Source organism: Rhinolophus sinicus, linkage group LG03 (genome assembly GCF_036562045.2).
Source record: "Rhinolophus sinicus isolate RSC01 linkage group LG03, ASM3656204v1, whole genome shotgun sequence".
In the NCBI taxonomy this organism is placed as follows: Eukaryota; Metazoa; Chordata; class Mammalia; order Chiroptera; family Rhinolophidae; genus Rhinolophus; species Rhinolophus sinicus.
Window position 1 is genome coordinate 72378563 of NC_133753.1, and position 22509 is coordinate 72401071.

Consider the following 22509-nt stretch of genomic DNA (forward strand, 5'->3'; position numbering starts at 1 on the left):
AAGGCTATAGTGATCAAAACCATTAGATGGTAGAGGCATAAAAACTGACACATGGATTAATGGAACAAAAGAGAGAGTCCAGAAATATACCCACATCTATATAATCAATTAATCTATGACAAAGGAGGCATGAATATACAATGGGGTAAAGACAGTCTCTTTGATAAATGGTGTTGAGAAACTGGACAGATATATGCAAAAAATATAAAACTATACCACTTTCTTAGATCATGTAGAAGAATAAACTCCAAATGAATTACAGACTTAAATGTAAGACCTCAAACCATAAACTCCTAGAAGAAAACAGACAGTAAACTTTTGACATTGCTCTTAGTAATGTTTTTTCTGATCTATCTCCTCAGGCAAGTTAAACAAAAGAAAGAATAAACAAATGGGACTACATCAACCTAAAAAGTTTTGCACAGCAAAGGGAACCACCAACAAAATGAAAAGAGTGCCTATTGAATGGGAGAAGATATTCACCAATGATACATCTGATAAGGTGTTAATATCCAAAATTTATGAAGAACTCATACAACTCAACACCAACCCCCTCCCCCCAAACAATCCAATTTAAAAATTGGACCTGGCAGAGGACCTGACTAGACATTTCTCCAAAAAGGACATACAAATGGCTGATAGACATATGAAAAGATGCTCAGTGTCACTAATCATCAGAGAAATACAAATTAAAGCCTCAATGAGATATCACCTCATACCTATCATAATGTCTAGCATCAATAAATCAACAAACAACAAGTGTTGGTGAGAATGCGCAGAAAAGGGAACCCTTGTGCACTCTTGATGGAATTGCAAATTGGTGCAGCCACTATGGAAAATAGTGTGTAGGTTCTTCAAAAAAATTAAAAATAGAACTACCTTATGATCCAGCAATTCCACGTCTGGGTATTTATCCCAAGAAATCCAAACCACTAATTTGAAAAGATATATACATTCCTATGTTAATTGCAGCGTTATTTACAATAGCCAAGATTGGAAGCAACCTAAATGCCCATCAGTAGACAACTGGATAAAGAAGAACCGGTACGTATATACAATGGACTATTACTTGGCCATAAAAAGAGTGAAATCTTACCATTTGCGACAACATGTATTATGCTAAGTGAAATAAGTGAGACAGAGAAAGACAAATACCATATGATTTCACGTATATGTGGAATCTAAACAAACAAACAAAACAGGAACAGACTCATAGATACAGAGAACAAACTGATGGTTGTCAGATGGGAGGGGGCTGGATGAAAAAGGTGAAGGGATTAAAAAGTACAAATTGACAGTTAGAAAATAGTCATGGGGTTGTAGAGTACAGCATAGGAAATATAGTCAATAATATTGTAATAACTATGTATAGTGCCAGGTGGATACTATTATTGGGATCATTTCGTAAATTATATAAATGTCTAACCACTATGCTGTACACCTGAAACTAATATAATATTGAATGTCAACTGTAAATTACTGACTATTTCCTTTTTCCTCATTCTATTCTCTCCATTCCAAAAGATCAGAAAGATATGGTCCTCACTTCTGAAAGGTCATTGACTCCCTGTTAAAAGCTATTAATCAGCAGTCAGTAGCCTAGGGCTTGTACAGTATTATACTTAGTGTAGTAGAGATAAAAAGGTCCATAACAGTAATAATTCTTTCCCATGAAGAATTTACAATATAGTGAGTTAAGATGACTTTTATTTTAGGAATTTAAGGAAAACGCTTGAAAAAAGCTTTGGAATCATATTGCCAGTAAACGCAGTAAGAATTAACACTGTTATGTGAACTCCTGTCCCAGCCGTCACATTCCTCACAGCAGAAAGGAAGGGAACCACCAGAGATTGCATGCTTCTAGTGAGACCATCATTCTGCCCCTTAGAACAAACTGCAGAAATCAGACCCCAAGAGAAAGCTACAATTACATCTTATCACTTACCCATGCCCTCTCAAAAGAAACCAGCCAGTCTAATCAAGCCCTGTCTGCCTGTCCATCTCCGTCTTCACATTTTTTAACCTTTCATTCATTCCTATGTACCCTTATCTCCTAAAGGCTTGGTACTTTCTCTAATCAAGCCCTTATTTTTCTCTGACCATGCAAACTCTTTATTGTGCCCTCTGGCTAGCATTTTGCAAGTAGAATCCTCAGCTTCATTTCTGCACATTTCTTTTACATTTCCGCTCTATGTATCTGTCTCTTGCAGCCCTTTTAAATAGTGCAGGATTTTTCTCGTAAGCTAGAACTCAAGTTTTGCTAGGTGTTTTTTTTTTTTTAACAATTGCTGATTCAGATCATTTCTCTTTTCTGTTTCTTAAAAATATCCTTGTCCTTTGAAGAAAATTCTATCCTACTATTTCACCTGTAACACTGTCTTTTTGTGTCTTAAACTATCCTCTTGGCCACTCCTCCATGCCTTTTCGTATATTTTGGCAGTTGTTATCATCCACACTGATAGTTCACACAATAAGCTTGTCTCATTTCTTTGACCTCTCCTCCAGTGACCTCTTCCTCCACCTCGCCTCAGCCACTCCCACGGTCACACCCCAGACCTTGTCATTACCAGTGACCACAACCCCTTCATATTCTCAGCTTCAAGTATTCCATTTTTGATTACTAACTTGACTTTCCTGTTCATTTCTTCTAGCACCCCCACTCTAACGATGCTTCAAACCCATCAGAAACCCCAATCCATTGATCCTCTCATCTTCTTGCTACCCATTATTCCCCTAATATCTTTACTTTCTTCCTTATTCAACCTTGATTACAAGACCAAGTTTTATAGTCATTTTTTTTTGCATACATCTACTTGTGTGTTCCTCTGTCCTTCCAATGGAGGTTTTTACAGACAAGCTCCAATTCTGGTTAAATCCAACTCTATGCTTATCTTGCAGATGAAAGAAAACACAATTGTATAGATGATCTCACCTTAAATTTTTGACCCAAACCTCAAATAGGCAATTCTAGTACATTTTTTATAGTTATTTTACTTTTTACTATCTGTGACGATTATTTTACACTGTCTTTATTCAAATCCTTAGTAACTCCTTCTACTTTGTTAGTCTCAGCTAAAGACTTGCTTATTATTTTAGTGAGAAATATAGGTAATCAGAACTTTCACCCCACCCCACTGTGAAATCCATCCACCAATTTGCATCTGAACCTGTAAACACTGCTCACTTTTATAATGGACATGCTGCTCTATTTAAGGCCAACCCCTCCATTTTTATCTTGGATGCCATCCTTTCTTGTCTCTCAAGGATTTTGCTTCTCCAATTCTTTGCCTCCTGCATCATCAAATTTCTGTCACTGTTGAATCATTCCCATCAGCACAGAAACATGCAGTAATAATTCCATATTGAAAAACCCTTCCTTGACTCCACATTTCTCTCCAACCACCACCTAATTTCTCTGTTCTTTTTCACAGCAAAATTCCTTGAAAGAATAACTTATACTCCATGCCCTTTCCACATATCTTTTCCTATACATCTCTCTCATCTGGCTATTCCTGTGTTATTTCCTTTTACGATAAACCTGTAATTTAGTAAGCAAAATCTTTCCTGAGTTCTGTGAGCTACTCTAACAAATTAATCAAACCCAAGTTTGGAGGGAGTTGTGGGAACCTCTGATTTATAGTCAGTTTGTCAGAAGTACAGGCACCAACCTAGACTTGTGACTAGTATCCAAAGTTCAAGGAAGGGGGTTGTTGGAACTCCCAATCTATAGCCAGTGGGTCAGAAGCACAGGCGATAACCTGGGCTTCCTCTTGTGAATAGTGTCTGAAGTGGCAGGGGTCGGGGTGTAGTCTTGTAGGACAGAACCTTTGACCTATGGAATCTAATATTATCTTCAAGTAGACAGTGTCAGAATTGAGTTGAATCACAGGACACCCAGTTGGTGGCCTGAGCATTGCTTGTTGGTATGGGGAAACTATCTTTTCCCCACTGGAATTGGTGATCAGAACACCTATTTAAGTCCTTTATATACTTTTAAGGAGGGTGGAAATTGGTTACCTGAAAGGCAAGAATGGGAGGGAACAGCTATATTCATTTATACTTTTAGGGTTTTGAATCACATGAAGATTAGCTACATTTTTAAACTATGGATTTTATTTTATCTCTTTTTCAATTCCAACCTCTTGCATGTAGGTGAGGATGGAGTTGGTGTTAAATGAATGGGTACTTTAAAGGAAGCAGAAAAACAGACATCTCAGATGGTGTACAAACAAATGAAGGCCTAAATAATGAGGAGTTGATTTTTTATAAAATGACATAGAATTTTATATTTCTCTCACATAAAATAAGTCTAGGGAATAGCCATTCCAGGAATGGCACAATGATTATGAAATGAGGGACCTACCCAAACTCCCTCTAGACCTCTGAGTCACCATTTCTAACTGTGGACCTTGTCCGTGTTGCCCAAGATGGCTGTTAGCGCTCCAGCCATCACATGCACACTGATGCTGATTTTTAAAACTTGATGTTTAACGTATAATATGGATAATTGAAGAAGTTATATTTTTGTATTACTTTTCTTTCCAATTTAGTTTGTGTATGTTCAAATCTTAATGAATATTATTATTGAAAGCTTTATATGTAATTGGAATTTGCCTGACATTGTGTAGAATAATGAGAAGATAAACTATAAATATCATCAGATGTTACAAAAAAGCAGAACTTCATATCATTTTTGGGTCATGGGATGTTGTTGCCTTATTTATAGGTAAGAGGCTAAATCATTCATCTTATCCATTTATGATGAAAATGAGAATTTATTATTTAGAGGCTTCACAAGTTTCACGTTAACTATATACAGGCTATCTTTCCCATTTATAGGTGTAGTTTTTCTAGGTCTCTTTCCTTATTCTCTTTCTTATTATTTCTCTTACACACACACACACGCACACCCCACACACCATACAGCCAATATTACTATAAAAATCTACCAGATTAAATCTGGCTTTTGTTTTCTGTAAAATGCTGTAGGAGAAAAATGAGAAAGAAAAGGAATAGATTATTGTTTCAACTTTTAACAATATCCTTTGATTTATCCTTTGTGACTAGGTGTAGGGATTCTGTTTTTGTCTAAGCTTTCAAAAAGTGAGCTTCAAAAGCAATGCAAGCATGCTAAGATGTATCCCTGTTTTCTTTCCTTTTTTTTTTCTCCACAGAAGTGAAATTATAGAGGGAATAGCCTCTCTGAGACAAAACTCTGACCAATTTCAAAACCACAGGTTCACTAAATACTTAAAGAGACCTTTGTGCTAACTATGAAGGAACTGGTTCAATTTGGAATTCTTCTCACCATTGACAGATAGAGTGAAACAATGAAACTGGAGGAGGGATCATTTCTCTCGTTTTCTAGTACAAATAAAAAAGGCTTGTGTCTCTGTGGAATTACCGTCCCTAGCTGGTTTCCAGTGAAGAAGGAGTCTACCTCACTTCAGAATGAGAGAGATGAGAGCCAGGTTTGGGAGGAGACACTGTGATGGCGCTGCTTTCTGTGGGGGTGTTGGTGCTAAATGAATTCAGTCGTTAGACATTCAGAATTAAATATGCTAAAATTTTCACACATAATTTGGCAATTTTTCAACTCACGAGCATTCTTTTGTATGAACATCACATGTTCATCTTTCCATTCATGTATATGAAAAGTACATTCATATAAAATTGTACTTTTCTCCTCCTTTAGTGGTGGGCAGATTTATTATCTTTCAAGTTCCACAGCTCTCCCTGATGATACTTCAGGAAAGGGAAAAAGTTCTGATTTCCTGCAGTCACAGTTCTATCATCTCTGACACCATGTTTTAATACCAGCAGTCCAAGGGAAGTTGGGGAACAGGGCTCCATTTTCGGAGGAATTTAATAGATGGACTTATAGTAGCTGGAATTTTTCTCATCAAAACTAGAATGTCCTCTAAGACATCTAATCTCTCTTAGGAGGGGCAGAATAGAGTCAGAGTGGCACATATTTCTGTGCTGTAACAAATACTAGTATGAGAAATGCCCAGAGACCAATGTACATCAAAATCCTTTGCTTCAGCATGTGTGGCAAGGTGGAGTGAAGTTAGCAGAGCAGGACTTATATTCAAGAACAATTTGACCAGGTTTGAAATTGAATTTATGATCCAAATGCAGTCTATATCAAAGACTTTAGTAAGATGTTGCTTTAAAGTGAACTTTGTGAAAAGTGGAGATACTTTTGGAAAACATCCCAGAAGCAGAACTGATGTTAAAGACAAATGAGCAAATGCATATAGATTTCAAAGTTACTAAGAAGACTTTCAGAGACATACCTACTTGTATATCTCGTATACCTTGGGGCCATCTCCCAAATTCTTTGTTTGGAGGAAGGTTCTGAATTTTTGTGATAAATATCTTCCATTCTCTCTGGGGACTTTACCCCATCATTTACTGCCTCACTCATTGATATCTTCAATTTTATTCTACTGAATCAATTCCCTCAGCCTATAAACATGCTTAGAACTTCCCTATAATTAAAAAATTTCTAATATTGGTCCTGTTGTTTTTATTACACCAACAATTTATTTTCTTCTACTACCTCACTATCTACTCACTCTTTACTTCTTGTAATTGTCTTTCTATATCAGTATAGTTTGTTTGGGCTGGTATAACAAAAATACCATAGACTGGGTGATTTAAACAAGAAACATTTATTTCTTGTAATTCTAAAGGATGGGAAGTCCCAGATCAAGGTTCTGGCAGATTTGGTGTCTAGTGAGAGCTCTTCCTGGTTTGCAAACGGTCATCTCCTCATAGTATCTTCACATGGCAGAGAGCAGAGAGAGATATCCTGCGTCTCTTCCACTTTTTATCAGGTCATTAATCTTATCATGAAGGCCCTACCCTCATGATCTAATCTAATCCTGATTACCTTCCAAAGGCCTCTCCTCCAAATGCCATCACATTGGGGTTTAAGATTTCATCATATGAATTTGGGGAAGGGAGCACAAACATTCAGTCCATAACACCTACTATCTATGGAACCTGTTCGCTTGAAGGCCACCAGTGACCTCATAATGGTTAGTTCAGAAAGCTTTTGCTTTTTTTATAACAGCCTTATTGAGTTATAACTACCATATAATAAATTGAACATATTTAAAGTTTACAGTTTGATGAATACTGACATGTATCTATCTATCTATCTATCTATCTATCTATCTATCTATATCTATATCTATATCTATATCTATATCTATATCTATATCTATATCTATATACATATATATAGTGCAAAAATAACATATGCACATTTTAAGAGATATTATCTATACTCAAGCAGTAGTTCACCATAATCAGAAGTGTCTGGATGCTGATGGTAACCACTTTGAGCACTTCTTATAATTGCAGAAGTCAAATGTGACTTGTATTCATCTTTTGTTATCAGTTTATATTGAGTATTACAATTTTAACACAGTTTTCCTTTCTTAAAATGTGTATACATTTTTTTGACACCGTGTGTGTGTGTGTGTGTATACAATTTTAATACAGTTTTCATTTCTATATACACATAGAGGGTACCAAAAAAGTATACACATTTTAAGAAAGGAAAAAACTATATTAAAATTGTAATACTTAATATATACCAATAACAAAAGATGAATACAAGTCACATTTGACTTCTGCAATTATAAGAGGTGCTCAAAGTGGTTACCATCAGCATCCAGACACTTCTGATTACGGTGAACTACTGCTTGAGCAACGTTGACCAAAGTGTCCACTTGTATACACTTTTTTTGGCACTGTGATATATATATATATATATATATATATATATATATATATATATATACACACATATATATACACATCCATGAAACTGTCACTACAATCAAATGAATGATCATAACCATCATTCCCCCAGTTTTCTAGTGTTTGTAATTCCCCTTTTTGCTTCTTCCTGCTCCCCATCTTCCTTTCCCAGGCAACCACTGATGTGCTTACTATCACTGTTGATTAGTGCTCGTTCCAGAATTGCTAGAATTTTATGTAAATGGACAGTATACACTCTTTTTTCCTCTGGCTTCTTTCACTTAGCATAATTATTTTGAGATCTGTATACGTCATTTTTTGTGTGTCAATGGTTCACTCCTTTTTAGTGCCGAGTAATATTTGATTACATACATATACCACAGTTAGTTTTTTCAATTTATATAGATGTGGTTGTCAAAAAAAGGTGGAGCATATATAATTAACTGAAAGATGTATGGAACTTTTACAACAAAAAGCCCAGAATTAAATGCTGTTATATCTAAGAATCTAATATGTGATTAAAATGGAAAGTATAAGTCAATGGATCTGACAAATTTAAACAAATTATTTGGAGTCATTGAATAGAAATTTGGAGCAAAAATATAATTAGATCCCCCTTCACTTGATACAGCATGGGTAGTTAAGCAGAACAGACATAAAGTTTATACAGTTTATTTTATTAAATAGATTGGGACATGATCTTCTTTTAGGAAGATTATTTGGCAGTGATAGGCAGGATAGATTAGAAATAGGGCTGACTGGAATATGGAAGCCAAACCAAGAAGGCTGTGGCAGCATTATTAGGAGCATGAGTTAATAAGAACAATGACAATGAGAATGGAAAGGAAACGGAAATTATCTGAGAGATTTCAAAATTCAAAGGAAGAAATAATAGGGCGTTATATTATGCTTTTCTAGCCAAGATTCAACTAAAGCAATCTCTTAATTTTTTTCCAGACTTGTCTTCAGGTGGCAAAAACTTACAATTTTTGTTAGGAGAACACAGAATAGGAGAATACGGTTCTAGATTTGGTTCAATCACAAACTTTCTGTCTGATCTTAGACAAGTCATGTAACCTTCTGGAGTTTCTGCTTTCTCTCCTGTAAAATGAATGGCTACAACACGTAGACTCTAAGACTTTTTCCAGCTCTGGATTTCTTAGATGATAAGAATTTATTATCTTGAATTTCATCCCTAGTTGGGCCTACAATGACAGACCAATTCAGCTGAAAATAAAAAGAATAAATGACTTGTCTGTACTAACTACCCACACAGGGCCCAGGGAAGTAGTTAACTATAATCTAGATTTAAAATCCTCTCTTCACACTTTGCTTTCTCTTAATGATGAAGGAAGCTGTGCACAAAGGAATTGGGTTATAGGGTAGTAATTTGCTTCTTCTCTGCTGAATCAAATGGCACTCAAGAGGTTAGATGTTTGTAAGTGGAATACACATAAAGTTCAGGGAAGGGAGAAGCCTAGAGTTTCTACCCTAGGTTACTTTTGTCAAATTACAGGTCAATGGGGACTGTCTGTTAAGATGACCCAGAGGAAAATTCAACTTTTAAATTAATCTCCTGTGTTACTCTGGCCCATGCCAACATCACAGATAAGACCAGAGGATGCCTCTAGTGATTCATTATAACTCTTGTTCTCACTGATTACTCTCTGGTCTCTAAATATTTCTCTGTGGTAAGAACAGCAGTTAACAAAGGGAATTGGGTTCCCCAGTGGATCTTATTAAAACTGTTGTGGTTATGAGGTGATTAACTTATGTAAAAGAATTAATGTTGGCCAATGAACCAAGCTATGCACACAGAACATATCCAGGAGGCAGAGAATCACAAAGTCTAGTCACACTCTGGAGAACTGTTTAAAGGTGAATTCTGGGATAAAAATGAAAAGAGAATCCTGAGAATTATTGCTTTGATTTCAGAAATACTAAACATGAAATAACAGATGATTAGACGATCATTGTAGAATTTGTAATGTTGCTTTAGACTAGAATACTGAAGCAAAAGTAAAAATGTCTTGCCATTAGGGGAGGCTGGTCAGCTCAGGAGGCTGTACTCACGCTACTACTGTACACATCCTATTTGCAGGTGGCAAACATCATTTCTTATATCTCAGGGGCAGATTAATTTTACTCTGCTGCGTAGAACAGATTAGAGGACTGAGTGAGCTAGCCTGAGATTTCTCATCTAGGTGATGGGAACAATCACAGAAATTGAAAGTCAGGAAGAGGGAGGTTTGGGGTGAAAATGATAAATTAGATTTTGGCTTGTTTAATAGTGTGTCTTGAGTAAAGAGAATTGAATTTTTCTGTTAAGAAGTCATGTTTCCTTTGTGGTCCTAACTCACTAGAAATGTCAGAGTTAGGGTCAATTATGGCAATTTTATGTGAATTACATTTAGTTGTAACATGGGTGCAATTTACCGAATTTTATATGCTAAAGTTGCTATACTACCATTTGCTGGAAAATTGTGGTGGAGATACAGATCTACGGGTCTGTGATGTGAGTAGTTCTCTTGGGGTTTGGCAGTGCACACTTGAAAAACTATATGCAACGCCCTGTTAGGTTAGATAGTTATTTAAAAATAAATACTTCATCTGCTTCCCCAAAGTTTTGTCTTTGAAATGACTATCAGAGATACAGGTACTGCTGAGAGATAAAGAGCAAGAGGTAGACTTCCTCTCTAGGGATGAAATAAGACATTTCATGACTCTCACTAACTTTCTTACTTTGAAAACAAAGACATAAGACGTGAAAATGATTGTTTTAGAAAATTTCTTTGAGTCAAGTGAAATGTACTGAGCCCCTTAACTTCTGGAAGGAAGTCTTGCAAGCCATGAGCTTTTAACCTATTTTATGATTCCTTTCGTCTTGTTCCGTCTAAGCTAATAGCAGAAATTTTCCTGCCCACCTTCACCCTCCCTTGGTAATCCTGAAGGTGGAAGGCATGTGTGGGGACAGAACCAGGAGTGCAGTTTCCAGGCTCTCAGCCTCACGTGGAAAGGTGCTCGCTCAGGTAGTAAATGGCCATCAACTGTGTTTGCATGGTCATCAGCTGTGGCTAGTTGGCCGTCAGCTGTAACCAGTGAGCCATTGACCACTAATATAACTGCCGTGGCTACGCTAGCAGAAAATGGGGGCTAGCAAGAAGATGGTGGCTGAGCTGGCAAGCACGGAATGCAGTTAGCATGGCAGAGTGCGGGTTGCGGACAGTGTGGTGAACAGTGTGGCTCCTGCTTCCTGTGTCTCCAACCCAGCCGATGGTGAGAATATAGTGGTATGACTCCCCTATCTATGGCTCCTTGGGTGTTTCTTTTTGGCCTCACCATGTCCTGCGTTCTTATGCGGGGAGTGGGACCAGAGACCCCGCATGACACCCTGTATGACAACTGTTGTAACAGGGCTTGAAGAACTGGTCATTCCAAAAAAGAAAACTTGGGATAAAGTGGCCATTCTTCAGGCATTTGCATACACAGTAAACGGGGATACCACAGCTGCCCCTTATGCATTTCAAGATGATCCTTATTGCATACAAATATCTTCTATGGAATCACGTTCATTTTTATGGGCAAAGAAGTCTGGGGTGAATGCAGCAAAGTGTATTATTAATTTACATCCCAAATATTTTCAGAAGGAAACAGCTGAACTTCATATATCGTGTTCAATGCCTACATACTTTGAACCTCAGATTGAAGACATAAGTGAAGTTGCCTTGAAGGAAAAAATCCAACTCAAAAAAGTCAAAGCTTCAGTGGGTATGTTTGATCATTTCTTGCAAGCAGGAACCACTGTATCTTTGGAAACAACTAATGGTCTCTTGGATTTATTGTGTTACTATGGTGACCAAGATCCCTCAGCTGATTATTATTTTCAACAAAGTGAAAAATCAGAAGAGTTGGAAGAGGCCACACAAGAAAATAATGAGAAATCTAAGAAGGCTGGTCATCAGTTTGGAGTTACTTGGAGAGCAAAAAACAATACTGAGAGAATCTTTTCTGTAAAGCCAGAGAAAAACACACATTCATACTATACAATGATTCGGAATGGTGAAGCATCGAGCTCCTGTGCAAGCATTAAACTTGTATACCGAGTCATTAAACTCCGTGTTAATGTATACATCTTCAATTCACTGATTGAAGTAAAGCAATGATGAATGACAAATTTGAGAACCAATGGAATGATATATTGGAGCTGCTGAAACAAATGGTTGCACAGAAAGTGAAACCAAATCTACATACTTTTAATACCATTCTGAAATGTCTCCACAGATTTTATGCATTTGGAAAACTGCCAGCCTGACAGAACTTACATGAAAAGAAAGCCATCAGAATAGAACCCTCATTTGCAACATACCACTATATTATTCAGCTGTTTTATCAACACGAAAGCCCTTCAAAAGGATCATCTCTCATGATCTATAATATCATGAACTAATTAATGGGAAAGAAATTTTCCCCAAAGGACCTGGATAATGATACATTTTTTTCAGTCAGCCATGAGAAACCTAGAACTTGCTTACCAAGTACATGGCCTTTTAAACACTGGAGACACCTGGAAATTCATTGAACCCAATAATCAGCGTAATTCTATTATTCCAAGGTCTTCAGTTTGCTTTGTTTAATGGAATAAATTGATCTCACCTTGAAGTAGTATAAGGACCTGATATCTTCAGTCTTCTTTCCCTACTCCCAAACATTGATGGATCTTCTCCAAGCATGGGATGTACCCAACAGGCTAGAAATAATTCCTCAAATTTGGAAAGACAGTAAAGAATATGGTCACACTTTTCTCAGTGACCTGAAAGAAGAGATTCTGATGCTCATGGCAAGGTATCAGCACCCACTGGAGTTTCGGGTGGTGTTTGCTGACTATGCTGTAGGTATCAAACCTACTTTTGAAAGTCAAGATGCCAGACAGACTGCTCCTCTTTGGTCAGCCAACCCTCTGAACTATATAGCTGTCCTGTTCTTCAGGACTGGGAGGAACCAGGGAGCCTGGAAAATGGGGGGGCTTTTCAGGAAGCATAATAAGATCCCTAGAAATGAGTTGCTGAATGAGTTTTTGGACAATGCAAAAGCATCCAACAGTCCTGCCCAGGTCACTGAGATATTGAAGCTGGCGAATGCCTTCCGCTTACCTATTTGTGACAGCCTCACCCAGAGAGTAATAGCTGACTTTGCAATCAGCCAGGAACAAAAGGAAGCCCTGGGAAACCTAACTGCATTGACCTGTGACAGCAATAGTGACAGCAGCAGTGACATCAGTGAAGGCAGATAAAAATGGGCCAATCAGGAGCAGCTGTGGCCTCACAGAGTGACTCTAATTCCACTTGAGAACTGAGATGTTAATAGTTAACCATCATATGGATGAAACAAGAATATACATTTGGTGAATTTTGAAATACAGTTGATACAACACTGACTTATTTAGGTTAAATTCCTAAATCGATACTTAACTAAACCAAACATTCAAGGTTTACCATTTAAACAAAGCAGCACTAACACTTTCATTTCTTTGGATACACATTTTGAGATATATAGGTCTTGATTTCAGCATAAGTTCTGCACACCACTATTTTATTTGGAAGCTTTTGGGGTCATAAATATAAATAAAAGATCTCTGTTAGACTTAAACAATCACCTTAATTAAAAAATATCCCAGTAAAAAAAAGAAAAGATGAGGGAAAAACTAATTTCTCCTAACCTGGGAGACTATTTTAAAAAAGAAAAGATAAGGAAATGAATCAAGCAACCATCTTAGTATGAGAAAAAGAAATAAGTAACTCAATGGAAGTATGTGTTCAAATAACCACTCACCTGAATGAAGAACATCTTTCCGTAACCAGAAGGCTTTCCAAGAAGGCAGTTATTTCCTCTGGATCGCCTTCACATCCCTATGGAAACTGAATAAGAAAGAGTAATTTGAACAAAATCAAAGAGCATCAAACCTCTTCAAGCTGTGGGAAGCTGTGAAGACTGTCTCAGAGGAGGCTGGGGAAATAATTTTGCGTCAGTTCCCATGTGGTCCACTAGGTGGTGCACATACAAGCTCCTTAATGTATAAATTTAGAATTGCCACAAACCTGTTTAGTTGTTCTTTTTCAAATAAAATCCCATGAAAACCTGTACAAAGCAATCAAAGAAAGTGGGACAACTATTAAGCCCTGCATTAAGAAAGAGTGGATAGTGTCAGGCTGCAAAATGAGGATAGGTACCATACAAAGAGATCATCTCCAAATACAGGTTTTGGGTCTTCCTTGATCCAATTTCTTTGGTTACAGAAAAGTATAACTGAGATTTACTTTTTCTACTTGTTCCAGAGAGAACCTTGGATGCTAGGGGTCAAATTTTAATGAATATGTTTCCATAGTAATTTTTGTGCCTTAAAAAACAAACCGTCTCTCCTCTAGTGCAGTTACTAAAATTTCATGATTATTATTTTTCACATTATGATTACATGTGATAAATTCAGCACTTTTTGTGTGTGAATATTTCACTTTAATATGAATAATGATGCAGTCTCCAACAATCACATGACTTCTGACAACATTAGAGAGGCAACAAGCTCCTCCAGTGATTAAATTTGCACCAGAGCAGTGACCTCTGAAAGGCTACATTCCTTCTCAGAACAAAGGACAGTCAAAGCCACTGTTAAGCAGCCTCACAGCTGCAGTCACTCTTCTATAGTCTGCAGATTCTGGCTGATGATGTCATTGACAAAAGGAAAAAAAAAGAAGCAAAACGGGCCTTAAGTGAGCTTCCTGGTGAGCATCACACTTACAGCTGAGGCCTGAGGCCAGCTGAGGTGTGGCTATGGCTTTGCAGAGCACTCTGGAAGCGGTGTGGTTGGGGCTTCTCCTCAGCTCCCTCTGGAAGGGTAAGTAGGCTCTTTCTGGTATTAGAAAAGCATATGCCATTATCTTAAAGTTTGGGCTAATTTAAAAAAAGCCAGATTAATTAATAATCACTGTACCTAAAAGGTCACCAGCAAGAAAATAGCAGCATGAAATTCAGACCTTTGTTTGTTTCCTGCAGTTGCAGAGAACAAGGACCAAGTATTTCAGCCTTCCTCCGTGGTATCTTCAGAGGGAGCTGTGGTGGAAATCTCCTGCAATCACTCCATATCCACTGCTTATAACGTCTTCTGGTACCTTCACTTCCCTGGACTTGCACCAAGACTCCTTGTAAAGGGCTCAAGGCCATCTCAGCAGGGCCGCTACCACATGACATATGAGCGATTCTCCTCTTCACTGCTCATCCTCCAGGTGCAGGTGGCAGATGCTGCCACTTACTACTGTGCTCTGCGGGACACAGAGGCACAGAACCCATGAGGAGCTGAACAGAAACAGGGAGATCACAGCCTTTGCAGGAGGCAGACTAGAGAGGAGTAGTAACTGCTTTCCCCCGCTAATTTAGAGTTCCCCAGCTTTTCCACTTGGTACCACTATCAGAAAAATTTTGAGTCCAGACTCTCTATATCATGAAGCTCTCAGTTCATTGGTGATAAGGAGAGGAAAATCCACAGGAGATAAAATTTCCGTCACTCTCAAGTCCTTGGAGTCTATATGTCTGTAAAGATTCCCGTCTCTAGTGTGCACTTTGAACAGTTCCCACTGGCTTATGTTTCTCTAGAAATATAATTCCTAGAACGTAACAACACACCTGAGATGTAGCTTGAGCTCGTACTAAACTACATGGAAACAATGAGAAACTGGATGTGGGTGAGGGAAAGTATTAGACCCTGAGAAACTAAAAAAATCTCTTGAGTCCACTGAGTTAAGAGAGCAATTGAATTATGATCCCTTTTATTTGGAGTTAGGAGAGGAGAAGGTCAAATCATGAATTTTCCCCATTTTGTTGAGAATCGCACAATTTATATATAAAAAAATCTGTTTTTTTAGTTGGATTTTATTCTTTGTTAAAGTTTCACAGAAAAAGCACTGATTTTCCTCCTTGCTCCAACAACTTTATTTTGTGTTGATAGTTTCTCCCCTGCATCTAAAATGAATAAAATCTACATTTCAGAGTCTAATGTTCAGAAAGGGCTTTCTTATTATTTTACATGAGCCATTCCTGTTGTCTTCTGGGAAATCAGTAACATTTACAGAGTTCTGATGTTTATAAATAGTTTCTTGAGAAAGGCAGTAGGCACTCTGGGAGAAATACCTGGAGTCTCAGACTGAGGCCCCTTTGGTGCCCTTGTGTTCTGATGTGCATGTCTCAATGGTAATCAAATAAGAAGGAATGAAGAGAGGTACCTTTTGGAGGCAGGAACCCTGGAGGGTGGCAGAGACCCACCTGCAGCATTTGGGAAACGTTGCCCATTAACTCACACGTCTTGCATAAGACAGATCTCCAACTAGACATCACTACACCTAGCTTACAATGGTTTGGGGAAACAGTTCATGTGTATTTACTGTGAACTTGAAGGTTCTTTCTATAGAAATTGGAGAGTTAGGCAGAAAGGTCAGAATGCGGTCCAGATGGGGAGTAAACTGATAAACTGATACGGAAAAACGTGACATTTTCATCAGAGTATGTGCACATAAATCTGTAAGGGCATAGAAATGAGCGGGAGGCGCTAGAGAAGGTGGATGATCATCGCGTGTTATCAGGGTTTTGAAGGAATTATCTAGGGGCTGTTTTAGTTAAGTGGCACATACTTGTGGGGTCAACATTTCCTATATACTCGAGTGACAAGATGACCTGTAAAGTTCTGCTTGGCCCATTGAAGTCTATATTATATAATTTTATTATAACAATGGGGGAACTTTCCGATATTGAAAGGTTTTCTAAAAGCAGTGATGAAAATTGATATTCTCAGTGTAATTTAGAGGAAAGGACACCTTTGATTGATATTCTCAGTGTAATTTAGAGGAAAGAATACCTTTGATGTCAGAAAAGTAGGGGTTAAAACCTGTATCTATTTCTTTAGGGGTGACGAATAAATAATTTAAATTTCTTAAACTCTAATGTTCTTACATTTAAAATCTGGAATATTAGGAAGAATAAGTATGACAAGGAATGCAAATGGCTTAACATTATACTCACAGTAGTCAATTGATGAATAATTCCTCATTAATGTCATGAATCAAAACACATAAGCAGAGGGGGCCGGACCCGGTGGCTCAGGTGGTTAGAGCTCCATGCTCCTAACTCCAAAGGCTGCCGGTTCGATTCCCACATGGGCCAGTGGGCTCTCAACCACAAGGTTGCCAGTTCAATTCCTCGACTCCTGCAAGGGATGGTGGGCAGTGCCCCCTGCAACTAAAATTGAACATGGCACCTTGAGCTGAGCTGCCGCCAGCGCTCCCAGATGGCTCAGTTGGTTGGAGCGTGTCCTCTCAACCACAAGGTTGCCGGTTCGACTCCCGCAAGGGATGGTGGGCTGTGCCCCCTGCAACTAGCAACGGCAATGGCAACTGGACCTGGAGCTGAGCTGTGCCCTCCACAACTAAGACTGAAAGGATAACAACTTGAAACTGAACGGCACCCTCCACAACTAAGATTGAAAGGACAACAACTTGACTTGGAGAAAAAGTCCTGAAAGTGCACACTGTTCCCCAATAAAGTCCTGTTCCCCTAAAAAAAATAAAAACAAACAAAAAACACATAAGCAGAATAGTTATTAAGGGTATGTTGTTCAATTTTGAAAACTCAATCAATACCTTATAATTTCATGGGGTGTGCAGGATATTGTGTGAAGTTCCCTGAATCCTTTCCTACCTATGTAGTTGTTAAGGAGCATTTCCTTAACTGGAAGCTAATGTGAAGACTAAGGTTTTCTACCTTTCAAGACTGAGAGCGTTAAGGGTTCTTCATCAGTCTTGCCATTGCAAGTGGATGCCCATAAGTTCTAACCACAGCATAAATTTGCATAGCTTAAAACTTCCCTCCTTGTAACACTTAGCACACTTGATTAATAAATACGGTCACTTCCTTCCATAGCACCCTTTGAGGGGAGCCACTAAACAATCAGGCATATTTCTAATGGAGAAGTAAAGCTATAAGCTTCCTAAAGAGTTGGTTCATTTAAGGCTCTTGGGATTAATTATTAAATGGCTGGAGGCTGACAATATTTGATCCACTTACACTTCTAGGCATAATTTGTATGTAGTCTCTACTGTTTCTGTGGTGAATAGAAGTAGAGACTGGACAATTATCTGGAAAATTAAGTTAAGGCACTACTAAAGTCTATATTGTTTTATTTATCTTTCCACATTGATCAAATGCAGTATTGATGTGCCCATACATGTATTTAGGACACACATACATGTTTGCCTGAGTGGTCAGGCTGCTATGAACCCCAGTGTCAGGGTTTTCATGTTCTGTTTCATCTCCAGGTCTATTCTCCAGCCTGCTCTGTGCCCAGCAGGCTGACTTCTATGCTCTGCATTGAGTGGGCTTCCTGGTCCTCTCGCTTCTCGTTGTTTGGAGGCATCGGCAGGAGAGCGTGGTCAGGATATTTCTCCTTAATTCCTTCCTTTGCTGTATGGAAATCCACAGGTCCTGTCTGGGTCTTCTCCCTGAGTTACAGGTCCCAGGATGGGTAAATTCTTCCTCCTCTGTCTCTTCAGGCCCAGGACTGCTGAAGCCTTCTGGCTGTTGCTAGCTCCAGGGTGCTTCACCCACTCCTGGAGTTTCCCTGGATTCTGCTCACACATCTGAAAACATTCCTTTCATTAAACTTTTTTCCAATCGTCCCCCTGAGGTGATTGCCAGGACCCTCAAAGATAGAACAGTAACACTCATCTTAGGCTCTAGGTGAAGAGAAGAAATTTATTACATGTTCCCATTGACCACAGGCCTCTTTGGGACTTGAAGGTTATTGTTTAAAGGTAATTCACACATTCCAAATTAAGACAGTTATCATAGGTTGAAAGTTTCAATGATTCACGTAAGGGATCTTTAGCAGAGCTTTCAGAAAGAGCTAATTTCCACTTCTTTTTCTAATTGCAAGCAAAGAGATTTTCTACCCCTTTGTAAAATATTTGGTATATTGGGATACTATTTAAAGAAAAATAAGGGAAATGAATGAACATTGTCTTTATACTGATACCTGTTTCCTTTAAATCGAATCTATTAAATAATGACTGTGCTGATCTTGTGGTATTTTTTGTACAAAACTTTAGCCTGTTCTCCCATTTAACTGAGTCATTTATTATCATCATCATAACTTGAGCTTAGTTAACTTTCAATTTTTGCACCTTATGCATTTTATTTGATCTGTCTTAAGTAGCCTCTCCATGTGGAAAATCTGTATTTCATAACTCCAGAATAGAGGGTTTTTTGTTTGTTTGTTTTTTGCTTTATGATCTACTGTTTCCTAGGACCAATGTGGCAGGAAGTGTACATAACACCATGCCTTTTTTTTCTTTTTGTAAAAGTGTTTCAAGGGAAGGTTCAAACTTATTTTTATATGAATCTTTAACTAGAGATCATTAAGGAGAGGATCCCCAATAGGGGAAACCTGAGGCATCTTTTGGTCAAAAGGTTTATACAGAAGTCATGTCTGAATTCTTTCTAAAAAGAATAATAAGGTTCTTATTCTTCCTTATCGTTTCTCTTCTCTTGCTTTATTCTTTTTAATATTTTGACTTCCTTGTCTTTCTTTTTTATTTTTCTTTTCCTCTTCACTCAAATCTACACTTTCCGTTCTTCTTTCTGTTTATTTTCCCACTTTATTAAAATCTTTTTATTTCCCTAATTCTACCTCTATAGTATCTTAAGAGCATAAATCATTTAAAGCTTGATTCACTGAGCATTCATTTTTCCACTTTGATTCACAAACGCGTGTGTCTTCTAGAATATCCAATTCCCCCTCAATTCCTCGTGCACAGTGTAAACGTCCATAGTCTGATCCTGTGGTAAGACCTGGATGCACAGGACCTGTGTCTACTTGACAGTAGTCAGCCAGTCAGCCAGTGGATTCTGCGGGTGGACTCTAGGGGGTGCTGCAGTGTGAGGATTCCTCCTGGACAAGGTGTGGGACAGTCTTGCTCCCCACAGAGGTCTGAGGAGCCTGAACCAAGAGCTTGCTCAAGAGAGAGAAGGCGCAGGTGCCAGGAAGCAGCAGGTGCCTGAGGAAGGGTCATTTCTAAAAACGCTGTGCTGACACAGGGTTGCTGGGCCCTGATCGAGAGCCAGTGTCTGGGTGGGGCCATATGTCCAGCTGAGGTGAGCTGAAAAGGTGCCTCCAGCCAGCTGAGCTTAAGCCATGGCCTCTGCATGCATCTCCACACTTTGGATTCTCTTCTCACTGAGTGAGTATATTCCCTTCTCCTTTTCCACTAGTACTTTCCACTGACCTTCTCAGCTGTTCTACTGATGCAGTGTGGATTACTTTACAGGTGGACTGAGAGCAGAGTCGGTGAGTCAGCCGGATGATCAGGTCACTGTCACCGAAGGGGATCCACTGACTGTGAAATGCACTTATTTGACTTCTGGGTTCCGTTTTCTGTTTTGGTATGTCCAGTATCCCAACCAAGGACTCCAGTTTCTCCTGAAATATTTCCCAGGGGACAGCCTGGTCAAAGGCAGCTTTGGGTTTGTGGCTGAATTTAATACGAGCCAAATGTCTTTCCACTTGAAGAAACGATCTGCCCTTGGGAGTGACTCTGCTGTGTACTTCTGTGCTGGGAGAGACACAGTGGTGGGGCTGCAGGGAGAGCTGAACACAAACCCCCAAGTACAGTAAGAACCATTTTCCTGAAGACTTTGTGTCCCTCCACAAGAGGGAGGTGTGGTCCCAAGTTCTGTTACTTATAACTCAATTACAATGTAAAGTCACAGGACTTGTTCATTCAAGAAATATTTATTGAATCCTTACATGCTTGGTACTGGTCATAAAGAGGTGAAAAAAGTTATCCTTGATCCTCATGTACCAGGTGTGATCCCACACATTTATGACCCATCACATTCTCACAACTATTACCAGGAGCTTCACTTTACTGATGAAGGAACGAAGGCACTGGGAATTTAAGTATCTCACTCAAGTCACAAAACTCGTAAAACAGCAAATTGAAATACAAGCTGTCTGCCTCTGGGGTTGGTTTTCACCGCCCCACTTCTTTGTTGGACTACAGGCTCCTTGAAGCTTGAGACTGATTTCAGCAATTTTGTAGCCATGATTCCAAATTTGTGACTGTCAAAAAAATCTTGGCTATTTTAAACAACACTGCAATGAACATACGAGTGCATATATCTTTTCGAATCAGTGTTTTGGATTTCTTGGGATATATACCCAGAAGTGGAATTGCTGGGTCATAAGGTAATAGTGTTTTTAATGTTTTGAGAAAACGCTATACTGTTTTCCGTACTGGCTGTAACAATTTGCAGTCCCACAATCAGTGCATGAGGGCTCCCTTTCTCCACATCCTCACCAACACTTTTCATTTTTTCAAAAAATTTATTGGGGTGACAATTGTTAGCAAAATTACATAGATTTCAGGTGTACAATTCTGTATTACATCATCTATAAATCCCATTGTGTGTCATTTTTTGATTTATTGTTGATAGCCATTCTGACAGATATGAGGTGATATTTCATTGCGATTTTAATTTGCATATTTCTGATAATTACAGATGCTGAGCGTCTTTTCATATATCATTGGCCCTCTGTATGTCCTCTTGGGAGAAATGTTTATTCAGGTCCTCTACCCATTTTAAAAATTGAATTGTTGGGTTTTTTGGTGTTAAGTTGCATGAGTTTTTTTTAATATATTTTGGATATTAACCCCTTATAAAATGTATCATTGGCATATATGTTCTCCCATAGGTTGTTTTTGTTTTTGTTGATGGTTTCCTTTGCTATGCAAAATCTTTTAAGTTACATGTAGTCCCACTTGTTTATTTATTTATTTTTTTGTTTTCTTGTCTGTGGAAATATATTCAAAGAAATATTTTTAAGAGCAAAATCAAAGAGTTTACTGCCTATGTTTTTAACTGAGTCCAATGGTTTCAGATCCTACATTTAAGTCTTTAATTCATTTTGAGTTTATCTTGTACATGGTGTATGAAAGTGGTCTACTGTCACGTTTTTATATGCAACTGTTCATTTTTCCAAACACCAATTATTGAAGTGACTGCCCTTACCCCACTTTATATATTTGTCTCCTTTATCATAGATTAATTGACCATATAGGCTTGGATTTCTTTCTCTCTATTCTGCTCCATTGCTCTATGTGCCTCTTTTTGTGCCACTATCATGCTGTTTTGAGCACTATAGCCTCGTAGTACAGTTTGATGTCAGGTAACGTGATACCACCAACTTTGTTCTCTCTCAAGATTGCTGTGGCTCTTCAGGGTCTTTTAGTTTCCACATACATTTTAGGATTATTGTTCCAATTCTCTGAAAATGCCATTGGTATTTTGATAGAGATTGCATTGAGTCTGTAGACTGCTTTGGGTAGTATGGACATTTTAACAATGTTTATTCTTCCTACCCATAAACACTGTGTATGCTTCCATATATTTATATCTTCTTCAATTTCTTTCTTCAGTGCCTTATAATTTTCCAGGTACAGGTTTTTTATCTCCTTGGTTAAATTTATTCCTAGCTGTTCTTTTTTTTTTTTAAATACAATTGTAAATGGGATTGGTTTCTTAATTTCACTTTCTGATAGTTCACTATTGGTGTATAGAAATACAACCCATTTCTGAATATTAATTTTGTATCCTGCTACTTTATTGAATACATTGATCAGTTCTAATAGTTTGTTG

At 38.2% G+C, this 22509-nt stretch overlaps 1 pseudogene and 1 gene segment (V, D, J or C); both read left to right on the forward strand.

Moving 5' to 3' along the window:
- Nucleotides 1–11159: 11159 nt before the first annotated feature.
- On the forward strand, nucleotides 11160–13066 carry LOC109435573 (small ribosomal subunit protein mS39; annotated as a pseudogene).
- A 1535-nt stretch (nucleotides 13067–14601) lies between these two features.
- LOC141570764 (T cell receptor alpha variable 2-like) lies at nucleotides 14602–15119 on the forward strand. The segment is given in 2 exon segments: nucleotides 14602–14665; nucleotides 14824–15119. Coding segments are annotated over 2 exon segments (360 nt in total).
- Nucleotides 15120–22509: the final 7390 nt, after the last annotated feature.